At 40.7% G+C, this 24762-nt stretch overlaps 1 protein-coding gene across 1 annotated transcript in view; it reads left to right on the forward strand.

Moving 5' to 3' along the window:
• Positions 1-24762, forward strand: part of adam19a (ADAM metallopeptidase domain 19a) — a 201814-nt gene that overhangs the window by 116132 nt on the left and 60920 nt on the right. Inside the window, exons 4-5 of the mRNA XM_034615091.1 lie at positions 4991-5072; positions 17486-17562. Of these exons, the coding sequence (XP_034470982.1) occupies positions 4991-5072; positions 17486-17562 (159 nt within the window). The remainder of the gene's footprint in view (positions 1-4990; positions 5073-17485; positions 17563-24762) is intronic.

Genomic DNA, 24762 nt, shown 5'->3' on the forward strand with positions numbered 1-24762 from the left:
AGCTCCAAAATAAGCACTGTTAATACTCAATATCATGTGTGTTTCAGTTTTGTCAATTTCATTTTCAACATAACTAATTTCCACCAAAGAACATTTGTACAAATGAAGTATATAGATGGTGTTTAACAGCAGATGCAATGTATCACGTTAAATCTGTCTCAATACCTTGTATGTGATGCTTGCCCAAAGAACAGCAACATCACTCTTGTGTTCCAGGGGCTGCTTAGGCTCAGTAGCTAGACCAGAAGGTTGGCGGTTCAAACCCCGTCTCCCCTATACTGCATGCCGTAGATAATGAACCCAAAATGGCTCCTGATGGCTGTGCTGGCAGTGTATGAATGATGTGTAGTAGAGAAAGTGCTGCACATAGATGCACCGTGGCAAAACTGCAATGTAAAGAGCTTTGAGTGGTCATCAAGACTAGAGAAGTGCTATATCAATGCAGAACATTTACCATTCTTCTGCTCATGTGTATTTATATAGCAGCTGACAGAAAGCAGCAGAACATCTCTCAGTATCGGGGCCTTCAGACACCATGTCTCCCTAAGACTGACAAACAGCCTTTATCAGCACCGCAGCGGTGTCCTCCTCCTTTTATTCTGATTGAAGCCTCAATGTGGTTCAAACAAAGCACTTGTCTAACAGTGCCGGGACCTCTCAATGACAACACATTTAAGAGGGAGGCTCCATCTGATGGTTAAATAATAGATAAAAGAATAAAAGACGTTTTTATTAAACACGGTGAGAGAAAAAAAGGGCATTAGCTGGTGTCACGACACTGTGCACATCTGAATGCACACAAAGTCACCTTGAGCGAGTCTGATCAGACATCACTCAGAATCCTGCTGTGGTCGTCTGGTCTATCCGCTGCTGCAATAAAGCACCGAGTCACGAAGTAAATATTCAAGGAAGGCGGTTTCTTACAACTCTACCTCGTGCCTTTGGTCATTTCAAAACGATCATGATGACATTGTATTCAAAGTTCTGCAAAGTCATTGCTGAGATCATGGAATGTGGTCATATTGTATAAAATGGGTCCATCGAGACAAGAAATAACAGTCAGACAGATATTAAACATCTTAAAGTTCCAGAGTCCTGTATTATGAAGTAATATCATTTTTTTATTATAATATATTATTGATTCACTAAGCCTAAAAACCACCATCTCACTCAGAGGTTACAAAGTGGTGATTATAGGTGTTCAGGTCTGCTCTGGACCCTGGGGAATGTGTCTCAGTAAAAAAGTGAACCACCGTCATCACAGACCCGAAGTTACCTAACTAACCATGAATCATCAAGAATCTGTCATAAAGATGCATCACAGTTCCCTGCCCAGTTTTTAAATGCCCATATTACATTGTACAGTTCACATTTTTCCTAAGCAGCATTTCATCTTATCTTGATCATCATCAGAGCTGATTCAGAATCAATGGCAATCAAAGTTTTCTCTCCGACACAAACGATGGAAATCCAAGTGTCCCTAAGCATTAATGAGCCAATCAGTAGGAACCCTCAATCAATCACAACACTTAGTTTTTACATTTTCTTGAAGGGGAATTCGGGTGTTTCTCAACCTGGCCTCTATGTTTGTAAATGTGTGTGTTTGTAAATGAATGATGCTCACAAATGTTTGGAATTGGTCCAATACATAGCCTCCGTCCAGCAGCTGCAACACGGCAGCAGTGGCTACAAAATGTCCTCCAAAAGCGTTTTATTTTCCTCAACAAAAGGCTCAAATTCTTATTCTGGGTCCTTCTAAATCCTGTCTGGATAAACAAGACATCTCACTCTCCATCACGCAGCAAATCGTTGTCCCTCCTCTGCTTGTTGGTTCAGTTTGGGATGACAAGTAGGGGACGTCCATCGAAGTCAATTGCTTAATCGACAAGAAAACGAATCAGCCATAATAGGTTCTCTCAGTAAAATCAAAAAATTCCAACTCTCACACTCACTCTCACTCCCACTCACATTTCCACCTCTGTCAATTCCTGCAACGTCCCAAATCTCAGTGAGACGTCTCGACTTGTCAAATTGACAGACTCCTGAGACTTAGAATAACAAAGCTCCATGGACATTTCGTGGACTTCCCATGTTGCCCCTTAAAGGGATAGTTCACCAAAAAATTAGAATTCACTCATTATCTACTCACCACTATGCTGATGGAGGGGGGGGGGGGGGGTGAAGTGTATTAAATTCACTCTTTGCCAGGTTTTGAATTCAGCAGCAGGAGATATAAGACTGTGATCTTTGTTTCTCCACCATCCTGACAGCTTGAAAGACACTGGCTTGCCATGGGAAAGCAATCAGCTTTCTCTTCATTTCTCCCTTCGATGGAAATGCTGTGTAAATACTGCCCCTAATAAGACGGAGTTGAATTTCACACACTTCTTTCTGCGGACCAGCTTCAATCGAATTAACTTTAGAGGAGTGCCACGTAAGACAGTCTTTTTATACAGCAGAGCAAATTGTCTTGAGTAAAAGGGGTGAGAAAGCTGGATTATGTTCCATTACGATTCCTTCAATGAATAATACAATAGGGCCCCCGGGACCAAATGGAGATTCGGCTCATCTTTTCAAGTCCGACTTCCATTTTTTCCATTTGTGCTCAGGGATCTGCTGCTTGTGTGTTTCTGCTGCCCGGTCAGTATTTCAGCCACACACAGAGGCTGAATGAGGCCAGGCCTCTTCATGCTACTGATCCCTGCATCTGGAACACTGTGAGGCGTTTGTCCAGAGACGTCTTGGCATTTGACAGCCAACTCCTTCATTCACAGACATGACAAATGTCACTTTTTTTTCTCCTGCAGGCTAAAGTGGAGCCAATCCATTTCTGTTGTACGCTGACCTTTAGTAGACGTCAAACAATAATCTCATTTATTTATCTTCAGCATTGCAAGCTCTCTTCCAGCAGAGCAGGAACAAAAAGTGTGGATAAAGACAAGTTCAGCTGCACAAGATAAAAAGTTGCATGAGATGAGCACCTCACAGATGGATTAAATTTGATACGATCGGAATGAATGCATTTGATATTTTTCCCTCTGTTCTCTCTGTTATCAACGCCCAGCTCCATCAACATGAAAGTCTCCAGTCCTGCTGATCCAACATTTAATTTCGGGGAGATTATGCTTTTTGCAATCAAGCTTGGCAATGTCTGAAAGTGATATGAGGGACGCCAGCAAGCAAAGAAAGAAGCTATGAATATTTTTCAAGCTTTGTCTGACGTCGCACTTTCTTCAAAGCAGGAATTCATCAGGCAAGTGTAGCGTGAGATTGAGGTATCACACATCACAGGCATTTACTGTCACTATGCCGAGCCTGCATGGGAGTGAGGAGGTCGCTGACATTTTTTTCGACGGAGATTGCATGTGGTTGTTGATTTTTCTCAGTCATGTAATCCATCAGTTGAATTCAATATGCACAGAGAGCGTGTGTGGTAAAACCTGGAGGGAGTCGTACTCGTGTTTGTGTTTCTTTGCTTGATATGTTTCCATTTCAAAGATCCAGCCAACATCCTGTTTGGATTCTCCTCTTGTCGCGGATGACCCAGTCCACATGTCTGCCAGCAGGAGACTGTAAAATGACTCTAAGAATAACACTTGATATTGGAGGCCGGTGATCTAAATTACCTTTTTTGGGAGCAATTCAACAACATCTTGGGAGCATTCCAGCTGTTTCATATTGCAAACACCACCGTAGTGGATTCTAGTCCCTGATATCGGGCAAGCTTCTAAAAATGCACGGCCTCTTCATTTCCATGATGTAAACAGGCGCATGTTTTCATGAGGGTCTCCCTACCTCATAAATCCCCACCCTCCAGTTTATAACACAGACTTTAAAATGTGTAGAGCGGGGGAAGGGTTCATTATGTGCCCCGACTGCTTGATAGCAGTGTTGTAATATATCTCCAGCCCTTTGACTCTTCCATTCCAATGTAGCAATGCATTTATGCATACATTGGTATATTTTGCTTTGTATATTATGATGGTATTTCCTAAAATCAATTTAAAAACAGAATATAGATTGTTGCTTACAGTATCACAATAACAACGTATTGAATCCAAGTGTCAACCAATCGCGACGTCACCCATTGGTTTATGAATCCTCGTTTGACATTTCGTCCAGTGCCGTTTTGGATCTTTAAGAAGTAACTTTAACTGCACGCCCACCGACACCTGCCGCCTGCACCCATTGGACGGTAGTAGCTGTCAATCATACAGTATCCATGACTCAATGCATACTGGGCTTTATGGTCTATGAGACTCTAAATGGGACCATCATTTACAAAATTCTGTGTTAAAAAAGACTTGAAGCCAGAGACTATAAACTCAATCAAGTTAGAAGTAGAGTCATTTTCTCATGGACTTCAATAGAAATTGACTTTTCCGAACCATACACCTATTATATATTTAGTATTAGGCAAATCCATGAAGTTTTTTGTGAGATGGGAGGTTTTTATGACATTTCCACAGATTTCTCAGTCAACAATTCATGCATCTTGATGAAAAACATCAGGCATATTTATGGAACTGATTACTGTGAGTGTGTGCAATTTTGGTGCAGCCTGATTGAAAATAAGGGGAGCACTGGGCCTTGGCGGAGGTATGCGCTCTAGGTACACCATGATATGATCTGATGACAAAACAAAGTTGAGCAGAAACATTTGCTGCTAAATGGCAACCACTTCTTCATCATGTTGTTCTGGTGTATATAACAGTGCTTTCAACCTGCTGGACACAAAAGAAAAGATGTTCCGAGTGGATAAGCACAAGTTCCTGGAGTGTTAAAGCAGCGTTTGAAATGATTTGTCAATAAAAAAAACAATTGGAAAATAGATAAAAAAAAGTGTTCTGTGCGATCATGGCCTGAGACTGTAATTGTCTTTTGTTCTGTCCCGGCTTCTGCTAAGACCTAAATTCCACTGAGGTCATTAAAGTTAAATCTTATCTCACCCACCACCTTTCTCTCCTCTCTTGTCTTTTTTCTTTCCCAGTGAGCTTTTAGGCCCAGACTTCACCGAGACCTACTACACAGACGATGGGCAGCCGGTGACTGTGACCAATCGCAATTACACTGTAAGTACAAAGCAACAGGTCGACGTGTGTCGGAGGTTTTTATCTCTCCTCCTTGTCTTTGTCAGCTGCTGCTTAACAGCACGGCCCTGCCACGATCAAAGTCACTGGGTCTCTGCCATATTGTGAACATTGACTTGGGTTTCTGGCCTGTATCTGCAGAATGGCATGCATTGCGCTGCTCACATGTGATTGGCTGGTGGAACGCATGAATAAGCAGGAGTTCCCAATTAAGTGCTGGATGATTGGAGAACAAAAGGACCCCCCCCCCCCCCCCCCCCAGTGTCACTAAATGTTTCACTATAAATCCTGTCCATTTCATCTAATTAAGAAAAAGAAAATTGTAAAACAGAACTAGTTGACTTATTAATCTTCAATGAAAAGTCCATATTTTAATAATCAACTTCAACAAAAGACACGGCATCCTTTATCATTGAGCTTCTACTCTTTTGTTCACTTAAGCTGCTTTCAGTCGTGCACTGAACTCGGGATAATTTCAGAAAATTATCCAGAGGAGTGATAACGTCAGAGTTTCTCCTGGCAGCCCCCTGGTACAAACTCAGAATGAGCCCACATGGGATTACAGCAGGATGTTGTCTGGAGGATTCAGCGTGTGCGAGTAGGCATATCAATGACGTTTCTAGCATGCAACAGACACAACACTGAAAAAAACTCCCAAAAAGAATACAAATCTCTCAGGATGAAAAAGTGGAGAAGTCAGAGGACGAGATTCGAGAGCTTTTGGCAAAAAGGGCCGATGTCTGTGTCGATGTGCTGAAAAGAAAAACATTGGATCCCCACAGTGGATTTCACACATCATGTCCTGTCTCGCACATGCTCTGGATTTTCTTGTTGTTGTGTGGAAATGGCTTTATTTCTTGATTTCCACCTTGACATGGATGATAAAAATCTGTGGAGAAATGTTGTGCTGTTATTCACGGATGATTCTTTTCGGCTGATCTTTCCTGGAGGGGGTTTTTGTTGCTTTGCCTTCTGCTTTAAATACTAACTAGCTTTTTAATCTATCAAATTAGAGGACAGCCTTGATCATATCACAGTTTTCACCTTTTTTTCTCTTTTACAAAAGCTTCTTAAAACTTAAATCATCTTTTTGATTAGTATTTGTGTTCAGGAATGTATAGTCACAATTTAATATAATCTCCAACCTTCATCAGGCCGTGGACGGACACTGCACCTTGTGTTTTTGGTAGTGAGGCTCGTCCTCTACCTCCTCACCACTGTTGCAGCTGTGTGTCAGCTGATGTTCAGGAGCTGCTGAGGCTCTCGTGTCCTCTCTGGTCTCTATGAAGTCTTTCATTGTTCAGGCAGTTTATTACCATTAATATTTAATAATTTGGTTAATGTGGTTAGCATCGATTTGAAGGTTGTACAGTATTTCAAGGCTCTGTATCTTATCGTCTATCTAACCTGTTTATTTGTAAATATCCCTAAGATTGAATATTCAAATATTATAGCTAAAATGATAGAGTAATGTCAGTTATTTTTGTATATTTTAAACCCTAATTCATTTTCAAAGCATAGCAGTGTTTAACATTTTTGAAATACTGCTGTGTCCTCAGGCAACCACGAGTTTTCATACTTTTCAGTATGGTACTAAATTCAGCAGGCTAAAGATATTAAATGTATATGTACAGTATGCATGTGGTTTTGGATTTCATGTGGGACTAATTTCATTTCATAAAGGTCTTGGCTGACACAGTAGGATTCACATTTCAAATATTTTAGATTTGTTATCATACCAGGCTGCTCACTCGCCTGATGTCAGTTGATGTCAAAGAATAAGTGGAATTGAAAATAGATGTCTGTAAAAGTGATGCATGTTTTAAAAGAGGGGGAAAAAAGGTTTCACTTTGTTCAAGCCGGTTTCACACCCATCGCTTTATTCATCCAAAGAAAATGTTCACATTGACTCATCACAAAAGCATTCCTGTGGTAGGATACATCACAAACTAATAAGTCTAGACTGCAGATGGAAATCCAACCCTGCAAAATTGGGATTTTCCCTTCAATTTTATTTCAGTCCAAGCAGTGCTGTGGAATCTGCTGAGCCAATCTCCATAAAAGAACATGAATTTTGGTTAAATCAACAACAGGAAACAAGCATGGGAGTGCTATGGCAGCAGATTCTATGAGCATGAGTGTGATCATCAGCATAACAACAGCATAATAACTCATCTTAGTAAATATGATTATGTGTTGCTAACCACAGCGCTGGGAATGAGCCACTCATTGCCAATCAATGGACAGGTCGGGGGGGGGGGGGGGGGCTTATTTAAATCTCCAAAACATGCACTCGTAAACAATATGCAGTCATGCACAATAACAGAAACATATCACACAAGAGGTGATAGATTTGATCAATAGTACATATATCCACTCTAGGCCTGCATGCACACACAGTGCATACAGAGTAATATTCTATATCACTCAAATCACTATTTTATTCAGGCATAAAACGTGAGAGCACAGATTTTGTTCACGCACGCACAAATCTCATTCAAAACAGAAATGTTTGCCTGTGGTAAAAACCAGTCAAACACTAATCCCTGCATGCATTATACACACATCACGCTGTTAGTGGTGACCTGCACACATATGGCTACACTTAATATCATCTACACGGTTTCACTGAGTAAGCTACAGCACAGGGGTTCCCAGACTTTTCAGCCCCCGGACCCAAAAAACAAAGGTGCCAGACTTGAGACCCCAATGATCTCCGGAGGTAGTCAAATCTCACAAAGGGTTTTGATTTGAGCGAGTGTTAAAAACAATAACCTACATGCACGTTTCCTGTGATGCTGTAATCACCTCAGGGGTTGTTTGGGGACAAAGAAAGGCTTAAGACTGATGACATATAGTTTTATTTTTTATTTCATTTGAATTTAGGACATCAACAACAAGCCCCTAAATCCACTTACAGTTATATGTAATTTTTTGAAGATAATTATCACAGTACAAAGAAAAGCCGTCCTCCTGCAGTCAAACAAGGTAAATGCTACAGGCTGTGTCCGCGGCTTGTCTCTGAGGACACGAGTTTGATTCAATCTATAAAGACACCGATTATCAGGCTGTTTGCAGACGCCTCAGATCTACCGGAGCTTTTGATGATTAGAGGCGGTTCAACACACAGACTGGCCCTTTGATCAACTTAGCTGCTAAGTGCTACATCACAGGAACAAATCACCTCTTCGTCAACCAGCAGACTTTTTGGCCAGTTATGCACATGTCTGCTTTGTTAGGCGACTCTAAACTTTTTCAAACAAATTGAAGCCGAAGTCGAAAATGATGCCGTCTTTAGTTTCAAATCTGCAACAACCTTTTGTTTTGAGGTCGCTCAAGATGCACCACTTGCTTTAAAATCAGGATGGGTGGGTTAGAAACAGGAGTTTTTCTAATTTGTCTCCATTTGGTCTAAGGTATCTCTGATAGTATTGATGATACCAGCATCCGATAGCAGCCAGTGAAGCTGGATAGCTGATGACATTATGTCCACTGTTGTTTCCGCCAGGGAATCTGGGGACTCCACCGGACCTCTTGTCTGCCTAGAATGTGTTACTGTTGAATGTGAATGTATAGTACTCCTGGGCTTTTTTGGGGTTTTGTTCATTTTTCACACACAACAAATTAGATTGTGGCACATTTGCAGAAAGCATTTATAATTTGAATCTAGACACTTGGCTGAGAAAGCTTAAAAATTGTTTTTTTTTGTTTCTCAAATTTTGCTGCTGAAACCATGATCTGAATCTGTAACAATAACTGAATGGCCGGTAAAAGGGCCCGACTTGGCTATCATCCCGCCTGCTTTCAAGGATTACATCTGTTCTCCTGACAGCACAGAGAATTCTGATGCTAAGTCAACAAGTAAAAACAAAAACAAGCAAAATGTTCATGACACATGACAGCAGTACTAGAAAACATGATGAGATACCAAACATTCTGTACCCTAAAGCAGTATAACCGATACATTCTCAGGTGTTTCTTTTTAACACATACCCTATCATAAGGCCAAATGGGAAAGCACTATGCCTAACACTATCACCATCACTTGATTTCATCACATGAAAACAGTTGCTCTCAGGCTGAAAGTGGCTTTTTAGAGAAAAAACATTTCTCCTGGCCTGGTCTGACCTCACTCCTCAGGGCCCCATGCATACCATTCTCTCTCTCTCTCTCCTTTACAAGCAGGCAAATGCAAATACACACAGCACTCACACACACACACACACACACACACAAGAAAAAACAGCAAATACTGCTTTAATTCAGTCCAAATGGCTCAGGCGTTTTTAAACACGCTCCTTGCGTCTCACACCATTACTAAACTGTAGCTGCTCTGTGTCGTTGATTTTATGTCATTTATGTTTATCTGCATGTGTATTCCCACTGCCACTCTGTCACCTTGTTTTGTTATGTCACCTTATTTCACTATTAATAATTTAAAGGTTCACAGTGTAGAATTTAGTGACATCCAGTGGTGAAAGTGTCATGTTGCAGCTGAATAGCCCTCACCTCACCCTCAGCTTCCAAACATGAAAGAGAACCTGTGGTAGCCTTCAGTTGTCATAAAAACTCAAAAGGTGTTTAGTTTGTCCAGTGTGGGCTACTGTAAAAAAAATGTGGCGGCCTCTGTAGAGAAACATCACTAGAATTATTTCATATTCAATATCTTCCAATAGATCCATTTCACCTATATATTACACACTGAACCTTTAAAAAAGAGAGAACATTTTTTATTTTGTGTCTTTACACTGGAGAAGCCAACGGGTTTTATGAATACCGGGCTGTCAAGTGCTTTATTAAATAATAATAAATAATAAAAATGAATTATTAGATGCTTTGTATAATCGTAGGTCACTGACCACAGGTTTTTATTTAAGGGTTACATTAGTAAAACCCAGAACAACGTTTTAACCACAGTTAAATGCAACGTACACGTCAATGCGCCATAAATAATAATCCATAAAAAATACTATTTTAATATGCCATAATAAAACACTTACAGGGCTTTTTTCTTTCTGTATTATGAGCTTTCACTTAAAACTGAATACTTTCTGCTCCACTGCGTGTTAGTAGCACTCACAAGAAGCCGTATGTACACTAATGTAATAAGGAATCCCTAAAGTATTTTTAAATATACTTGTAGGAATATAATTCCTCTGCTTTTGTAAAAGGTTTTTGTCCGTCAGGATGAATAAGAAGGTGGCGGAGACATAACTTCCCTCAGTGCTGAAGCAAAGGCTGCACCTTCACCTATTGCTGTGGTTTCATCTCATGCGGCCGACACAAATGTAAAATACGAATACCCACTCATTCAACGGTGTTCCCTACTACCTCATTAAATCATTCTAATAAAGGGGTTAAGGGCATGGGGATGTGTAACTACAATACTCTGATGTTCCTGCCACTCCCCAAGGTGCTTGATAGGAGACATGTAGAAAAGATAGATTTAAATCTTAACAGCTACATCAGCTCCTGGAGCATTTATGCAAAAAAGGTTTTCACAAGACTATTATAACAATGTCCTCATGTGCTGAGCAGTTTTAATGGAGACCAGGCAATGGTACAATGATACTTTCAGTGATGTGGATAGCTGTTTCTATTTTATTCTGCTGCCAGTGGCTGTGCCAGTGTTTATTGGGTACGCCACATTGCAAACACCCTTTAATAGTCATACGGGTTTATCTACTGCATTGCCTTCAAAACAAGTCGATTTATGTACTGAACTAAACACCAGGACTCTACGGTATGAAGAATCTTCCGGTCTGTCGATAACAATCAAAGCCCCGTGAGATCAAATGAATGAATTCAGAAAGCGAAACGCTGGAGTGCTTTTACTTTGAAACGGGTTCGGGAAGTGATACGTTTGTGTCATAGGAAGATAAACGTTGTGTTTCACAGTAGAATAAACTGAGAAAATTAACTTTTTAATGTTTATCTGTTGAAATTATGACACAAACATGTTGAAGAAAAAAAAGCACTCCAGCGTTTCTGTTGATGGAATCCATTCTTTTGTTTAAAAAGTTTTTTTTATTGTGAAATATTTGCAGGAGCGGAAGACGCACGGCTTCATACTGTATAGTACTTGTATTTATTTGAGTGCAAGGGACTTCTTTCATACAAGGAAATAGTCATAGTCATAGTCATATTCAAGGCAAAGCCCATTTAACACATTGTGCTGCAGTAGCAGCTCCTCTGCAGAACATATTGTTGAACTGAAGCTAAATATTGTGCACTGAACAGATGCTGTAAATATGAATTGATATCAATGTAAATATTGTGCATTGAATAGATAAAGCTGTACAACCTCCTTTCTTTGTGTATATTTATGCTCGTACATTCGGCCTTTAACAGAAATTGCAAAAAACGTATAAATATGACCCTCCGAAGAGGGTTTCTTGGAAGATATTAGGGTGGTAGATCTCGGTTTACGGAATTAAAAAGTGAACTTGGGCTCGAAAAGGTTGGTGACCACTGCCCTGGAGGCTTCTTCTTTAACAGAGGAGGTGGTTTAAGACACCGACTATCAGCCACCTACACTGCGGTCCTAAGTTCTCTGTCCAAGTATAAAAGCCCGCGGGAGTCCAGAAGAATTCCGATGTGAGAACACAGCGGGGCATACCGGGGATTGTCAACCAGCATGCATCACATTAGGTGGGCGTTGCGCAGAGCCACAGAATGTGGAATACACCTAATGCATGTGAATGGTTGTGGAGGGTGGCGCTCCCGGGGGAGCAGGGAAGGGAGGGGTGTGTTTGTTTGGGTTTTGAGTTCAAATTTCCGCAGTCATTCCCCAGAATTGCTTACCCCACCTTTAAGATAGGAATTGTGTTCAATGTTAACTAATTCTAAGGCGACAGTTCCGATTGGAATCATGGCTTCTTGAATGGAGCGATGTGCAGTGCCCTTTATTGTTTGGATTACAGCAGCGGGGCCACCCCTATAGTGCTGCAAATGTATGCCCCAGACTGACGGGGGTCACTGTGTAAACACTCCTCCCCACACACAGCCGGCCTGTCCCATCAGATAAGTCTGAGGCTGAATGTCTTTCCCAGTCTGGCCCTTCTCAAAGGGGAGACGGGGCAGGGAGTCAAACTTGGGCCCAACAGTAAAAACAACAGCTCTCAGGCCCAACTCGATTAAGATGTTGGAAAGAATGTGATTGTTTGCCAGCATCACTCAGTGATAATATGTATTTTATCAAAACAGACATTTTTGGGGATATTATCTGAAAGCTGCATTGATGAAACATCTCAGTGTTCTGTTTACACTTGACTTATATACAGTTGTAGTGTGAGAAGCGCCGTGGATCAATGTTTGTGTCGTCTTTACACTCAGACTTATGATGAGATGGTGCAGTTGTTGTCTCTAAATGACCGGGAACACATCTTGTCCATTTCTGTATTACACGTTTTTCCTGTGATCAGCTTATAGCAGCCGACGCGGTATATCAGTGTGCCTCTAAAACCAACTGTGCCCCGTGTCTTAATGGCTTCTGCTGATTAAAAACACACAGTCGTACCAACAAACTTTGTACTCATTCGTTTTGGGGGAGTTTGGCTGCTTACAGCATTTCCTTATCCTGTCCCCCCACAACGGGGCAGGATCTTCAAAGAGGTTCAATGGTTTCTCATTTAGTAATTTGTAGCTTATTTACATTAATAAAAAGAGCCAGTGACATCCACGCTTAGTCTCATTTGCTTCATAAATATGGCTTCCTATTTCTGTGAGTTAATTAGGAAGGCCATAGAAATAAAGTCTTCCACTTTTTTTGTGTTATGGGCATCAAGGAATGTAGTGTAGTCATAGACAGTCAGAAATAATGTTAAGTTCTGCTATAACTGTATATGTATCACTGTTTACTGTATGTTTTTTAGCATCTCTGTTGATGGAAAGTGGGCATGACTCACCCAAAGCATACGTGATGGGCCAAGCTCAGATGAGAATGAAACAAAGGGCTGAACACAATGCAGGGAGAAGGGCTGCAGAGACAGCAGCAGAAAGAAAGATCTCTTTTTCTGAAACACGTGCCCCGTGTTGCAACACTTGCTTGAATCAGTTTGCATGATGCAAACATTCTTGGGTTGATCTCTTGCTTGCAGGGAGATTCGTGGAGCCCGACCGTCTCACCTCACGTGCCTTGTCCAGATTAGAGAGGATAAAACGAGGGTTTTGCTCTGATGTTTCGGTTGAGGCAGAACATATTTCCTCTCCTTTCATCAGAATACAAACATATATTAGCGCGGGAGTGGCTCTTCTGTGGCGTCCTTTTGAAAGTTCACTTGTATCTTATCAAAGAAACACTTCATTTACAATGTGTTAAATTCACGGGCTATGGTCAGTGTATTTCAAGAGGAAAAGTCAGGATCTTTGAATACCTTTTTAGTTTTCTTTGTTATGAATTCTTACAGATCGAAGAGTGCCTTTCATTCATTTTCTCCGTAATTGTATCCAGAGCTGTCCAAGTGCCAAAGGTAGATACTTTATCAAACATGCTTCAGCAGACTTTTATCCCACAAAGGTTAAAGACATTTGTTCCAATTCTTTTCTAATCCAGTTGATTCCTTATTTGATTTTTTTTTAAAAACCTTTGGCATTTGGCTACATTTCTATGCAGACACTGGGCGGAGACAATCCATTTCCAGGGATGGCTGCATAGAATCTTTGAAAGCAAAATAGCTGCCTACTTATACTACTAATCCCTCGCATTTGGTTCTGGCCTAAAACTGGTCTGGGTTTCGTTCTGCCTTCTCACTTCCAAAAAGCCAACTTTATTTTGTGTACTGGACAATGGACCTGCAGAGTAACGAGTAAGTGAGTTCTTGGATGTTCGCACTTGGCAGGTTGAATTCGGGAGTGAGTACTGCAGGGAATGGGAGGATGCACTCTCTCTCTCTTTTGCAAATGAAACAACAGCATTCTTGCTGACGCCTTCCAAACAATAATTGCCATTTCAGTATTTTACAGCCGACACAAAGCGGCACCGAGACCAATTTTCAACAAAGTGATCTTTTCAGAAAAGTGTCTTTAGAGACAGAACCAGTTGTCATTTTCCTGTTGAGCATCCATGTGGTTTAAATAGCAATTCTCCTCAAATGAGGTTTGGTCAGAGGAATTGCTTTTATTTTTGCTATCTTGACACAGTGGAAAACAATAGTGCTTTTGAACGATGACAGCCTGGTCTAAAGTCAGTGGTGCAGTATTTCATGGTTATTTTAAGTAGCGTTTATTTATCAAGATAAATAATAAGCACACAGGTGGTGGCACAACATGCGTGCCCTCTTCACACAGAAATGATCTGCTCATGTGCAAAGTAAAACCATTTTCGTCTTTGTTCCACGCTGCACCCAAAACACACCCATGATTAATTAAAGACGTTTTCAGACATGAAAATCCGGAAGATGTCCCCATAATCGGCTCTGGACTTTCTCCGGAGTTTGTCTTTTTCATCTGAAGAACGCAGCAGGAGATTCTCCAGTCAGATAGATTCACAGTAAAGAAATCTCTGAAGCGTTCAGGTGAGGGATGGCACAACAAGCGTCTAAATTCTGCCTCAGCGGTGTCGGCCTTTATTCACCAAAAGCTCTAGAATCTCTCATCATCTTTTTTGGCAGCTTCTGTTTGTGTGTCACATCTTTTTCATTCAGAGATTTTTTTCTCTTCTTCTTTTTCTCGTGGGGATTCCTTTGGATAATTAGGGGGTTGGCAGGAGAAAGCAACCGACATGTGCATTTGCATTCTCACACGCAGCCCCTCCGGACAATTTCAGGGGATTCAGACGCTTAATTCACTTGCTCCATGTGCTTTAGAACATGTGCTCGGATTGTTAAAACACAGCCCCAAAAGCTTTACACCCTCCTGAGTTAAATGAACTCCTGCAAATGTGATATATCCACTCTGGTCCCGCAGTAGAACTGTCTGTGCACATGACAATTGTTTCCTGCACAGTGGGCTCTTGCAGATGGCAGTGTATTCCCCACACACCTGAAACAAGCCCCAGCGGGCCAATCCCTTGGGCCGTGTCCACATCACATCCTGTACATGTAACGAGATTAACCGATGGGAGCTGGCGAGGAGCGCTCCCACTGACAGTTGATTTGTATGTTGGCTCAAACGGAGCACTCACTTCTCCTGCTGCCGCTGTTCAAATGAAAGAGCTCATTTCACGCTCTGATGAGCTGACAGAGACTTTGGAATTGTCAGAAATCGACATGCAGGCATCATTTAAACCTCGTGGTGACAAATCCCCTTTCAGCTTTATAACAGGCCGCCTTTGGGCTCGACTGAGAGCTGCTTTTAGAATCCATGAAAGCTGGGATACCTTTGCACAAGGTTGTATTGGGGGCGTTCATTTCCTATGTCTATTTTTATAAAAGTTATATTTTTGTGGTGTGGTCTTTAAAAAAAAAAACTCTTCTATATGTCGTTTACTTAGCTTTTTTTCCCCATGAAAGTGAACTCCTCATAGTTCATTAGGAGTGCGACGGTACACTTGCTCGTTCCTCTGTTTTGTGCTCACAGCAACAGTGAACAAATCCAGGTGCTGTTTTTGTTGCAGATACTGAAAAATCTAAACATTGCTTATTGGCCATGATTCTCATTGTAAAATTATGACATTTAAATGTCACAATCCTCCATCGTTGTTAAAGAAAGATTCTAACCTTTATATTCACAAGTACATCCATGAAGACAAATAGATTATATCCATAATTAACTTATAAATAAACCACTGAAGCCGGCAGTGCATTTCTATTCCTTCTCAGGTTTACATAGTCGAGCAGTGGATAATTCCTGGTTATGTACAGTACAGCCTGTACTTATTGATGCTGAAGTACTGTAATTGACACATTTTCTGATTTTCCTGATTCTTTCATAGGTGGTCAAAGAGGTTAATGGGGTTTCGATTTTGATGTGGGCGCCAGCCTTCATCCGAATTACACACAGGAGTTTCCTGGTCCATGGGACTTACATACTATGCTTGGGGACAACTTCTGTCTTATGGATGTGACACAATTAGTCCCTCCTGGTAAAAGCTCCTGGTTTTGTCTTGGCTGGTCGGAGTCACTCTCCTGTTCAGAATCACATTAACTCTCCTTCATGTTTGCTGGTGCTGACTTCATTCAAATTCCCAGTTTGTCACAAATGGCAAAAAAATTGTGACACATAGATAAACAGTTGAGCATTTTATTAAAAAATAGATGTTTTTATTATAGTAACCCTATAAGTCATCATATCGCACTGCCCAGCACTCTGTAGCTGTGTCTCAACTCAGGAGCTGCGTCCTTGGGAGGCTACACTACACTGTCCCAAAGAGGCCTCCAGCCGGTGGAGCCTTCTTGGGCCAACCCATCCCAGAGTTCACTGTGCAAACTGCTTTTTAAAGCGGCAATGGCGCCGGAAAGCGATGAGATGTCCGATGCTTGAGTATCATTCTTCAACTCGACTCAGACATGATATAAAACGAAAGGGACATTCAAACTTTCTAGTCGCAACTGGAGCTCTGCTGCTAGGGGACAGCCGTTAGTCCGGGTCAAGCCTGCCAAACACAGGAATCCTCTGTAGACCTGACCATCTCATTTTGGCTTGGCCGTGTAGACCAAATCCTTTGAATGAGGTGGCCCCTGAATTGAGACCTACTTTTTGTCCACTGTTGCTACATCCAGCTTGTGAATTAATATATAAGTGATAGTTTAAAACAATGCCAGAGGATTTTTTTTCACCATAGCAACAGTGTTAGTTGGTAAACAGGCTATAATATTTGAAGACCTCAACCTAACGTTAGTGTATTGCACTAATTCAACAGGAACGTTTTACACAGTCTTTCTCAGAGTGTTAGATACTTAATATGTCTAGTAAATACCGATAGCTGCACAATTGTATGGTTGAGTTTGTAAAGTTTTGTTAGTACAATAAAAGACAACAAATGTATTATTGTACTGTATGTATGTAAGAAGGAAAGAATCTTGATCTCTCACATAGAATGCAATGTGTTATATTCCATCTCCATGCTGATATATCGGGGGTACGAATATCGAAAATAACAAGACTCGACAGTGACTCATTGCAGCTTTGACTCCACGTGTCCATCCCACCCTCTCAAGCAGCCTGCCATCTTCTTATTGCAGGTCTTCGAGTTCTTTTGTTTCGAGTTTGATGATTTCACGTCACATTTTCATCAGGATCCTCCAGCCTTCATTTGAACACCGATATTCTTTTCATATATGTATTGATTTCCCATCCTCGTCCATGTACAGCGGGCAGTGATGTTTACCAGCACCTGTACTCGTGAGAGTGGAGCATTTGACTCGCTTTACGGGTCGATTCACATCATAGTTGGTTGCATTGACATTATTGTCATGGCTTTATTAAAGATTGATGTCAATTATTTTCTCTTTCAGGATCACTGCTTCTACCACGGTCATGTAAGAGGTCATCCAGAGTCCTGGGTAGCTCTCAGCACATGCTCAGGAGTCAGGTACAGTCAACAGTTCCACGTTCAGTTCTGTTACACTTACACTGTTTGTATTCTTCTGCGCTGGGGACAGCTGTGGCTTGATGCATCATGTGGTCAGGTCATCTCTCGCTGTCCGTCCATTCATAAGTACACGTCGCTCTCATTCTTGTGAATGCTGTATCCAAGGAACTTTCTTCAAAATTGCCACAAAGGTTGACTTTCTCTCTAGGATGAACGGATCAATCAATTACATTTTATGTGTATAGCCCATATTCACAAATCACAATTTATCTCATGGGGCTTTAACAAGGTGTGACATCCTCTGCCCTTAACCCTCAACAAGAGTAAGGAGAAACTACCAAAACACCATTTTAACAGGGTAAAAAGACGGTAGACCTCAGAGAGAGCCACGTGTGAGGGATCCCTCTCCCAGGACGGACGGACGTGCAATAAATGCCGCGTGTAACTGAGACCATCAGAATGATAAGGGTATTTACAACATTGATTAGAAGAAACAGTTTGTAACATAATGGAAGGTAAATGAATTGAGGAGTTATTGTCAGTAATGGTAGAGTACGTGAGTAGGCATATTGTATATCATGCAGCTTTGTTGAAAATACTAGTCCACCATCAGCTGCCAACACGGTCATGACCTGTGTTAGACCTCACCGAACATGTTTTTGGCCATAACTCAAGAATTTACTAATTATGATCAAATAATGTCTTCACTACATATATTATATGAGTCTGGACAGACTTGGATGTAAACTGCAGCTGTACTGGTTGTTGGAGGTGTTGAATCTCGAGGTGGTTATTCTCTTTTATTTTCCAGTTTTGGTAAAACTGCTCTGATTTGACTGAGACAAATTACAGAAGGTTACAAACTGGATTTAGTTCATTAAGGTCATTCACATTGTTTCACTGTTATTGTGGCCATAGCCTTGCTAATGTGGATGGTCCTGCGCATGAGTGGACACATTAGATTCATACATAACCACTCATTGCAATCATGACAGAGTTATTAGAAATACAGTACTTTGTTTTTGAACCAGTTGCACCAGCTGCCCATAGACGTAAAACCTGACTTATTCATGTGTTAATTTAGCAATTCAGCTGCAGGCAATGCAAACGTTGTAAATGAAAGATATAAAATTAGTCTGCTAAAATATATGTAAGTTGTTAGATTGAAGAGTGTAGAGCAGTGGTCACCAGCCTTTTCGAGTGATTTTTAATTCCAAACTTAAGCCGAGATCTACCATTACATTACATTTCATTACATTACATTACATTTCATTTAGCTGACGCTTTTATCCAAAGCGACTTACAATAAGTGCAATTCAACCATGAGGGTACAAACCCAGAACAACAAGAATCAAGAAAGTACTATTTCCTCAAGAAAGCCAAACTACAAAGTGCTATAAGTAAGTGCCATTTAAGTGCTACTAAATTGTTAGTTTAAACATTTATTCAAGGTATAGTCGGAAAAGATGTGTCTTTAGTCTGCGGTGGAAGATGTGGAGACTTTCTGCTGTCCTGATTGGGGAGCTCATTCAACCATTTAGGAGCCAGGACAGCAAAAAACCCACTTAGGAGGGTCATACGTATTATTTTTTGCAATTTCTGTTAAAGGCTGAATGTACAAGAAATATATACACACAAAGAAGGGCAGTTGTGCAACTTTTTCTATTCAATGCACAATATTCAAATTAATATCAATTCATATTTACAATGCAAAATATGTAGCTTCTCAGTTCCACAACATGTTCTGCAGAGGAGCTGCTACTGCAGCACAATGTTTTACATATAGGCTTTGATTTGAATATGGCCACAAATATGATTATAACCCTAAATGAAAGAAGTCCCTTGTACTAAAATAAATACCAGTACTACACAGTATGAAGCCGTGCATCGTCCGCTCTTGCAAATATTTCACAATAAAAAAACCTTTTTAAACAAGGGAATGGATTCCATCAACAGAAACGCTGGAGTGCTTTTATTTTGTAAAGGGTTACTCGACAGTGAAGAGTGCGAGATCGACCGGTAGATCGCGATCGACGGGTTGGCGACCACTGGTGTAGAGGATCATACACAATGTGCTCGATCTGTCCCAACACTTAGAATGTGATTTGCTGTTGCATAACAATGGAAGCAAAGGTTTTGATTTCTGTTTTACCCAAATAACACAGCCTATCTCAGATTACAAAGCATTATGTCAATAACAATGATTGGGTGAAGCAGGGACAAAGCTGGAGATGAGATGAAATCTACAAAGACTGGATAAATCACCCATTTTCCATTAATTTTTTTAGTATTAAATGATGTGTTTATCCTTGCTTAGACTGCAGGTTACTTACCCGCTGACACACAGTTATAGTTTCCACCAACAGGCAGGTATCTTAGTCTGACAGTCAGGAAGAAGCGTAAAACCTCAGGACTGAGTAAATACATGAGACAACACACTGAGCCGCTGGTAAGTAATGAACAGCTGTCTCGTACTAAAACAAACATGGGTGGTAACCATGAACCGCCATCTTCACTGAGAGAATCCATACTGAGGTAAAAAGTGTCCGTCTCTGCTAACATCACGAATGCAGAGGCGTGGGCAGCAGATACTCAGTGTGATTTTTAATAACTGGGCCGACTTAAGAGATCAGCAGAAAGTATATTACTACAGGATACAGTTTGTGAAAGCCACTAAGTAAGAAGTCAATATTAATCAAGGCTGGATTTACCAACAGTCCTGGGGCCCGACACCTTATACTTCCTGTTTGTGTAATTAATTACCGATGTGTTTGGGGATATGCTCTGCTGAAGCACAATTTAAAAAGTGAGATGTAGGGCTCCTGCATCTTGTAGACCTGCACTTTCTCCAAATCGACCTATGCTACCTTTTATATTTCAATGAATAATATGCTTACACTCTGAAAACATGGACCACAGTAGTATTCCCAGGATCATGTGTTTGTGCTGCATGTGAATAGTATACAGGCTGGGCTATGGAAGACGATTGTGTTTTAATAACGACTACATCAGATATCTTAAAGGCCTACTGAACCTTGAATGACTCGTCTGCATATTTGACTTGACGGTTGTTCTATCACTGCTGTCAGGGGAAGCTCATTTACTCTGTTATTGCATAAACAATGTGACAGGCTCCTTCCCGCTAATGAAAAGTTGAGTTCATAAGTAATAAAACACCCACATGTGCATTTTGCTGCAATAGTCTTAAGGTCATTACACACCGGGGTCGTTTTTTTCGGGATGATTGATTCGTGCATTATTTTATGTTACACAGCGGAAAAAGTAACATTGTTGTTTTTTTGCAGTAAGAGCTTTTTCGGAGCTTTTCGCACTGTGAATAAAAGTATGAACCTATCATCGCTCTCTGTAGTAGTTTAGGGTGTATAACTTACCTCAAGTAGATTGGGGCAGGAGTGGTATGTTCTGCAGAGACCCAGTTCTGCAGAGATCCTCTGAAAACAGCTTATGTCTTAATCAGGGTCGCAGTCGATCTTCGGCTTCTCTTTCTCTACATTGTAAAAAGTTTTGGTGAATACGGTAACAATTTTAACAATTATTTTGATTGCAAAAGATTCAGAGTTATTTCTAACTTCTTAGATTTCACACTCCTGCTGTGCAAAGGCCTTCAGTTGTTGGGGTTTGACCAGTAGCTTGTGCTCGCTGCCTGGCTCCCCTGGTTCTAGATCTGCAGAAAACATGGTCCCTGAGTGGTAACATGAAATAAAAGTAGAAATAAATGTCTAATTCCACAGTTTTAATGTTTTTTTTAATCGTTTCATTCTTCTTCAGATCGACTCGTAGAAACTAATTTGATCCTCTCTCGGGATCAAGGCAGCAGTTTGAAAAGTCTTAAATGTTCCCATCCTCAGACAGATTTAAATGTGTGGAGCGGCCTGCACAGTAAAAAGCTCAGATTGAAGCTTCCTCCTGGCAAAGATGCTGCATATCCTCAGGATGTGTGTCCCCCAAAAAATATATTCATGAATTTGATCGGATAAAAGAGACACTAAGTTACAGCTCAGTGGGGCTTTTTGCATAACTGAATCCAAATGCCTTTTCAGCAGATGTGAACAATTAGGAGTTTGAGGGGATTTTTCTAATCAAGTTGTGAGAGAATCTTGATATTTTTTTCTATCTGATAGCGGCTGGTTCCGTGGTGACACGTCCGTCAGCGCCCGTCAGTCCCTCCGTCAGTCCCTCCGTCAGTCCCTCCGTCAGTCCCTCCGTCCTGCTCTGGGAAGGTGGCCAGGCCCTGCTCGTTGACAGCGGCTTTGATGAGAACAGAGCAGACGTGGGGGGGAATAGAGATGCGTGAGCCGTGCAGAATGTAAATGCTCTCTGGATCTGGATGCCCAGTCATTCAACAGAGTCATCCGAATGTGGAATGCTGAACAAGTTTGTTCCCGGACTGACAAACAAACAGAGATTATGTTAAGTCATTAAGTTCCTTGCAGGGATGACGCGGTAAAGTAGGAGCCACTTTCGCAGTACAAATATTATTCGGTGGTTTAACGTCTCACATTGCTTTTCAAAAATGAAATGTTGCTCTCAGTTGACATTTGATAGGATCCCTCTATTGGTTGAGAGAACTCTGTTTAGTGACCAAATAATTCAACATAAGGTCCAATAGCTGCCCTGCTACAATCCTCCTACTGTTTACAGCAGTGCGCCACTAGGAAAACAGTGCTCATGTATGATATGCAGCATTATATTGATGAATCCCACATTCTTTTGAAAACATATCAAATGACTAAACCCAGAAGATAAAGCACAGATTGGAAAATGAATGCTTTCAATCCTGCAGTGTGTGTGTGTTTGTGTAACATGGAATGACGTCTTGTTGTCCTGCTCACTTTGAACCGGTTCCCCGTCACTCAGGTTTTCTGTCTCTGCTCTCATTCTGCGTGTGTGATAAATGATTAATGTCGTGTCGTTTTAAAAATGCTAACAGACATTTGCATTCCTCCTCACCTTTGACGATCATAGAACCAAAGCTTACTCTGTTATTATCCCGCGGTATAAATCGCTCCTGGACAAAAGCCTCAACTGAATCTGTAAATTATCCCTGTTACTTTAGGAGGTAGACTAATGGCACCCGGAACATAAAATGATAATGTCAGAAGAGGCAGGAAACATATCAAATCAGCAGAAAGATGACAGAGACTTGGTGAGATTGAGCAGGGAACCAGGGCTGGGACGTTGGTTATTCTGGAAGTAAGGCTGTCGCGAGTCTTCAAATCTATAAATCCTTCTGACCTTTGCCTTTATGGTCAAGATTTGATTCTTTTCCATTTAAACATTCATTTGTCAGCAGTTACTGCTAGGCCATTGTTCAACTCTCAATTTGTAAAGATCAACCGATCATCTGCTTTCTGCCCAAACTGCCATTTGCATTTCAGTTTCTTCTTTAAATTGACAGAAAGAAATACTGGGACAGTCAGTTATTCTGCTTTTGATTTTCAAAAGTATAAATTGAGGACATCGTTCAATTTTTAATTCCGAATCAAAATCGCTGCACCCTTATGGAAGCCATGATGATACATTTAGTCATAGGTCATGTCTTTAAAAAAACAGCACTGACTTCTCATTGCTTACAGTATATATACAGTATAAACTGTTTCCTGCATTTTAACAAAATAAGAGACTATTTATTGGACTCTTTCCTATGTGGGTTTGGGTCTTTTTTATTATGCCTTTTTTGTAATGTCTGGCAGCACCTACTGCCACAATAATGGAGTTTGGAATCTGAATATTTTGTTTCGGGTTTCTACATTACAAAGACCATCTCTTTTCTAGTCTGGAGTCCTTCAGTAGTCCTGTGTGTTTTCATTTGAACCCTACGCCGCAGCTCCCAGCTCTTGTTTTAACTGCTGGCAACTTTCCTGCAACATAATGAGTTGTTTTGTATTGACTCAGGTTGAATTTGATAGGGTATATTGTTCAACAGCCTTGGACATATACGGACATCGTAATTATTTAAGAGGTTCCATAAGAAAAAGAAAAGAAAACAGTGTGTTTTCTCACAACGCGTGGCTCGGAGCTCAGCTGGGCCTGGATGGTCGTGCAGGGTGGATGAGCAGAATAACCAGCAGCACTCCGCTCACAAAAAACAATTTCTTTCTCTTTGTACCTATTGTGTTTGCTTTGAAATAAATAGCAACTCTGACAAAGTGCTCACATACAAGATGAAATCGCTTTTTAAACAAACTTCAAATGGATGTCGAACCACAGCAAGCAGGGCCTGAATAACTCATTACTGTTCAAGGTCAGGATGGAGACGGATAGATTTATTTCTTCGAATTTGTTTGCCTCCAGGACTCTAAGACTTTTTTATTTTGTAATGGGAACATAAAAGTTGATAAAAGACATCCTTGTAATTGCTTACTGCAATTTTAAATGTGATTAAATATTTATGAAGTCATTATGAGAATGTCCTTTCTAAAAGGTTTTAAAGGAGACGTAATATGTTCATAGTCATGTTCCATCATTTTAATTACTGTTATTATTTGAGAGGGATTACTTGATGTAATGTTCAGTAATGCATCACTGTCCTCGCACTGCCCATCGCTGCAGCTCCTCTCGTTTAATCTTCTGTCTGAAACACTTGGTTTCAGCTCCTGTCTCTTTTAAGGTCCAGTGTGTAAGATTTAGGTGAAAGGGATCTGTTGTCAGAAATTGACTATATAATAGTGATGTTTGCATTAGTGTGTTTCATCTCAATTGTATGAATTGTTGTTTTCTTTACCCTAGAATGGGCCATTTATATTTCAATACTTTATATTTACATCAGGAGAGTCCTCTCTACGGAGGCTGCCATGTTTTTTACAGTAGCCCAGACTGGACAAACTAAAGAGTTTGAGTTTTTATGACAACTGAAGGCTACTACTTTCATTATTTCAATATGGGCATCGTGATGTTACATGACATCCCGATGATGTGTAAGTATCAGCTGACGAGTGAGGGGGGTGGTTTCAGGAGCTTCCCTGTTTATTGTGGGATCATCATAAGAATCGTAAGATGTTTAAGTTGTAACAATTACAATTGTTGAGGTAGACATCAATCTTGAAATTGAATTAAGTGAAGAAGTCTTTTAGAAAGTATTCTGATAGGTATACACTCAGTCTTCAATATGGTGAATGAATGATAAAGGATCGCAACCAATGTGTATTGAAACTTGTCAGCGCTCAGAGAGAACACTTT

Source organism: Hippoglossus hippoglossus, chromosome 18 (genome assembly GCF_009819705.1).
Source record: "Hippoglossus hippoglossus isolate fHipHip1 chromosome 18, fHipHip1.pri, whole genome shotgun sequence".
Taxonomy (NCBI): domain Eukaryota; kingdom Metazoa; phylum Chordata; class Actinopteri; order Pleuronectiformes; family Pleuronectidae; genus Hippoglossus; species Hippoglossus hippoglossus.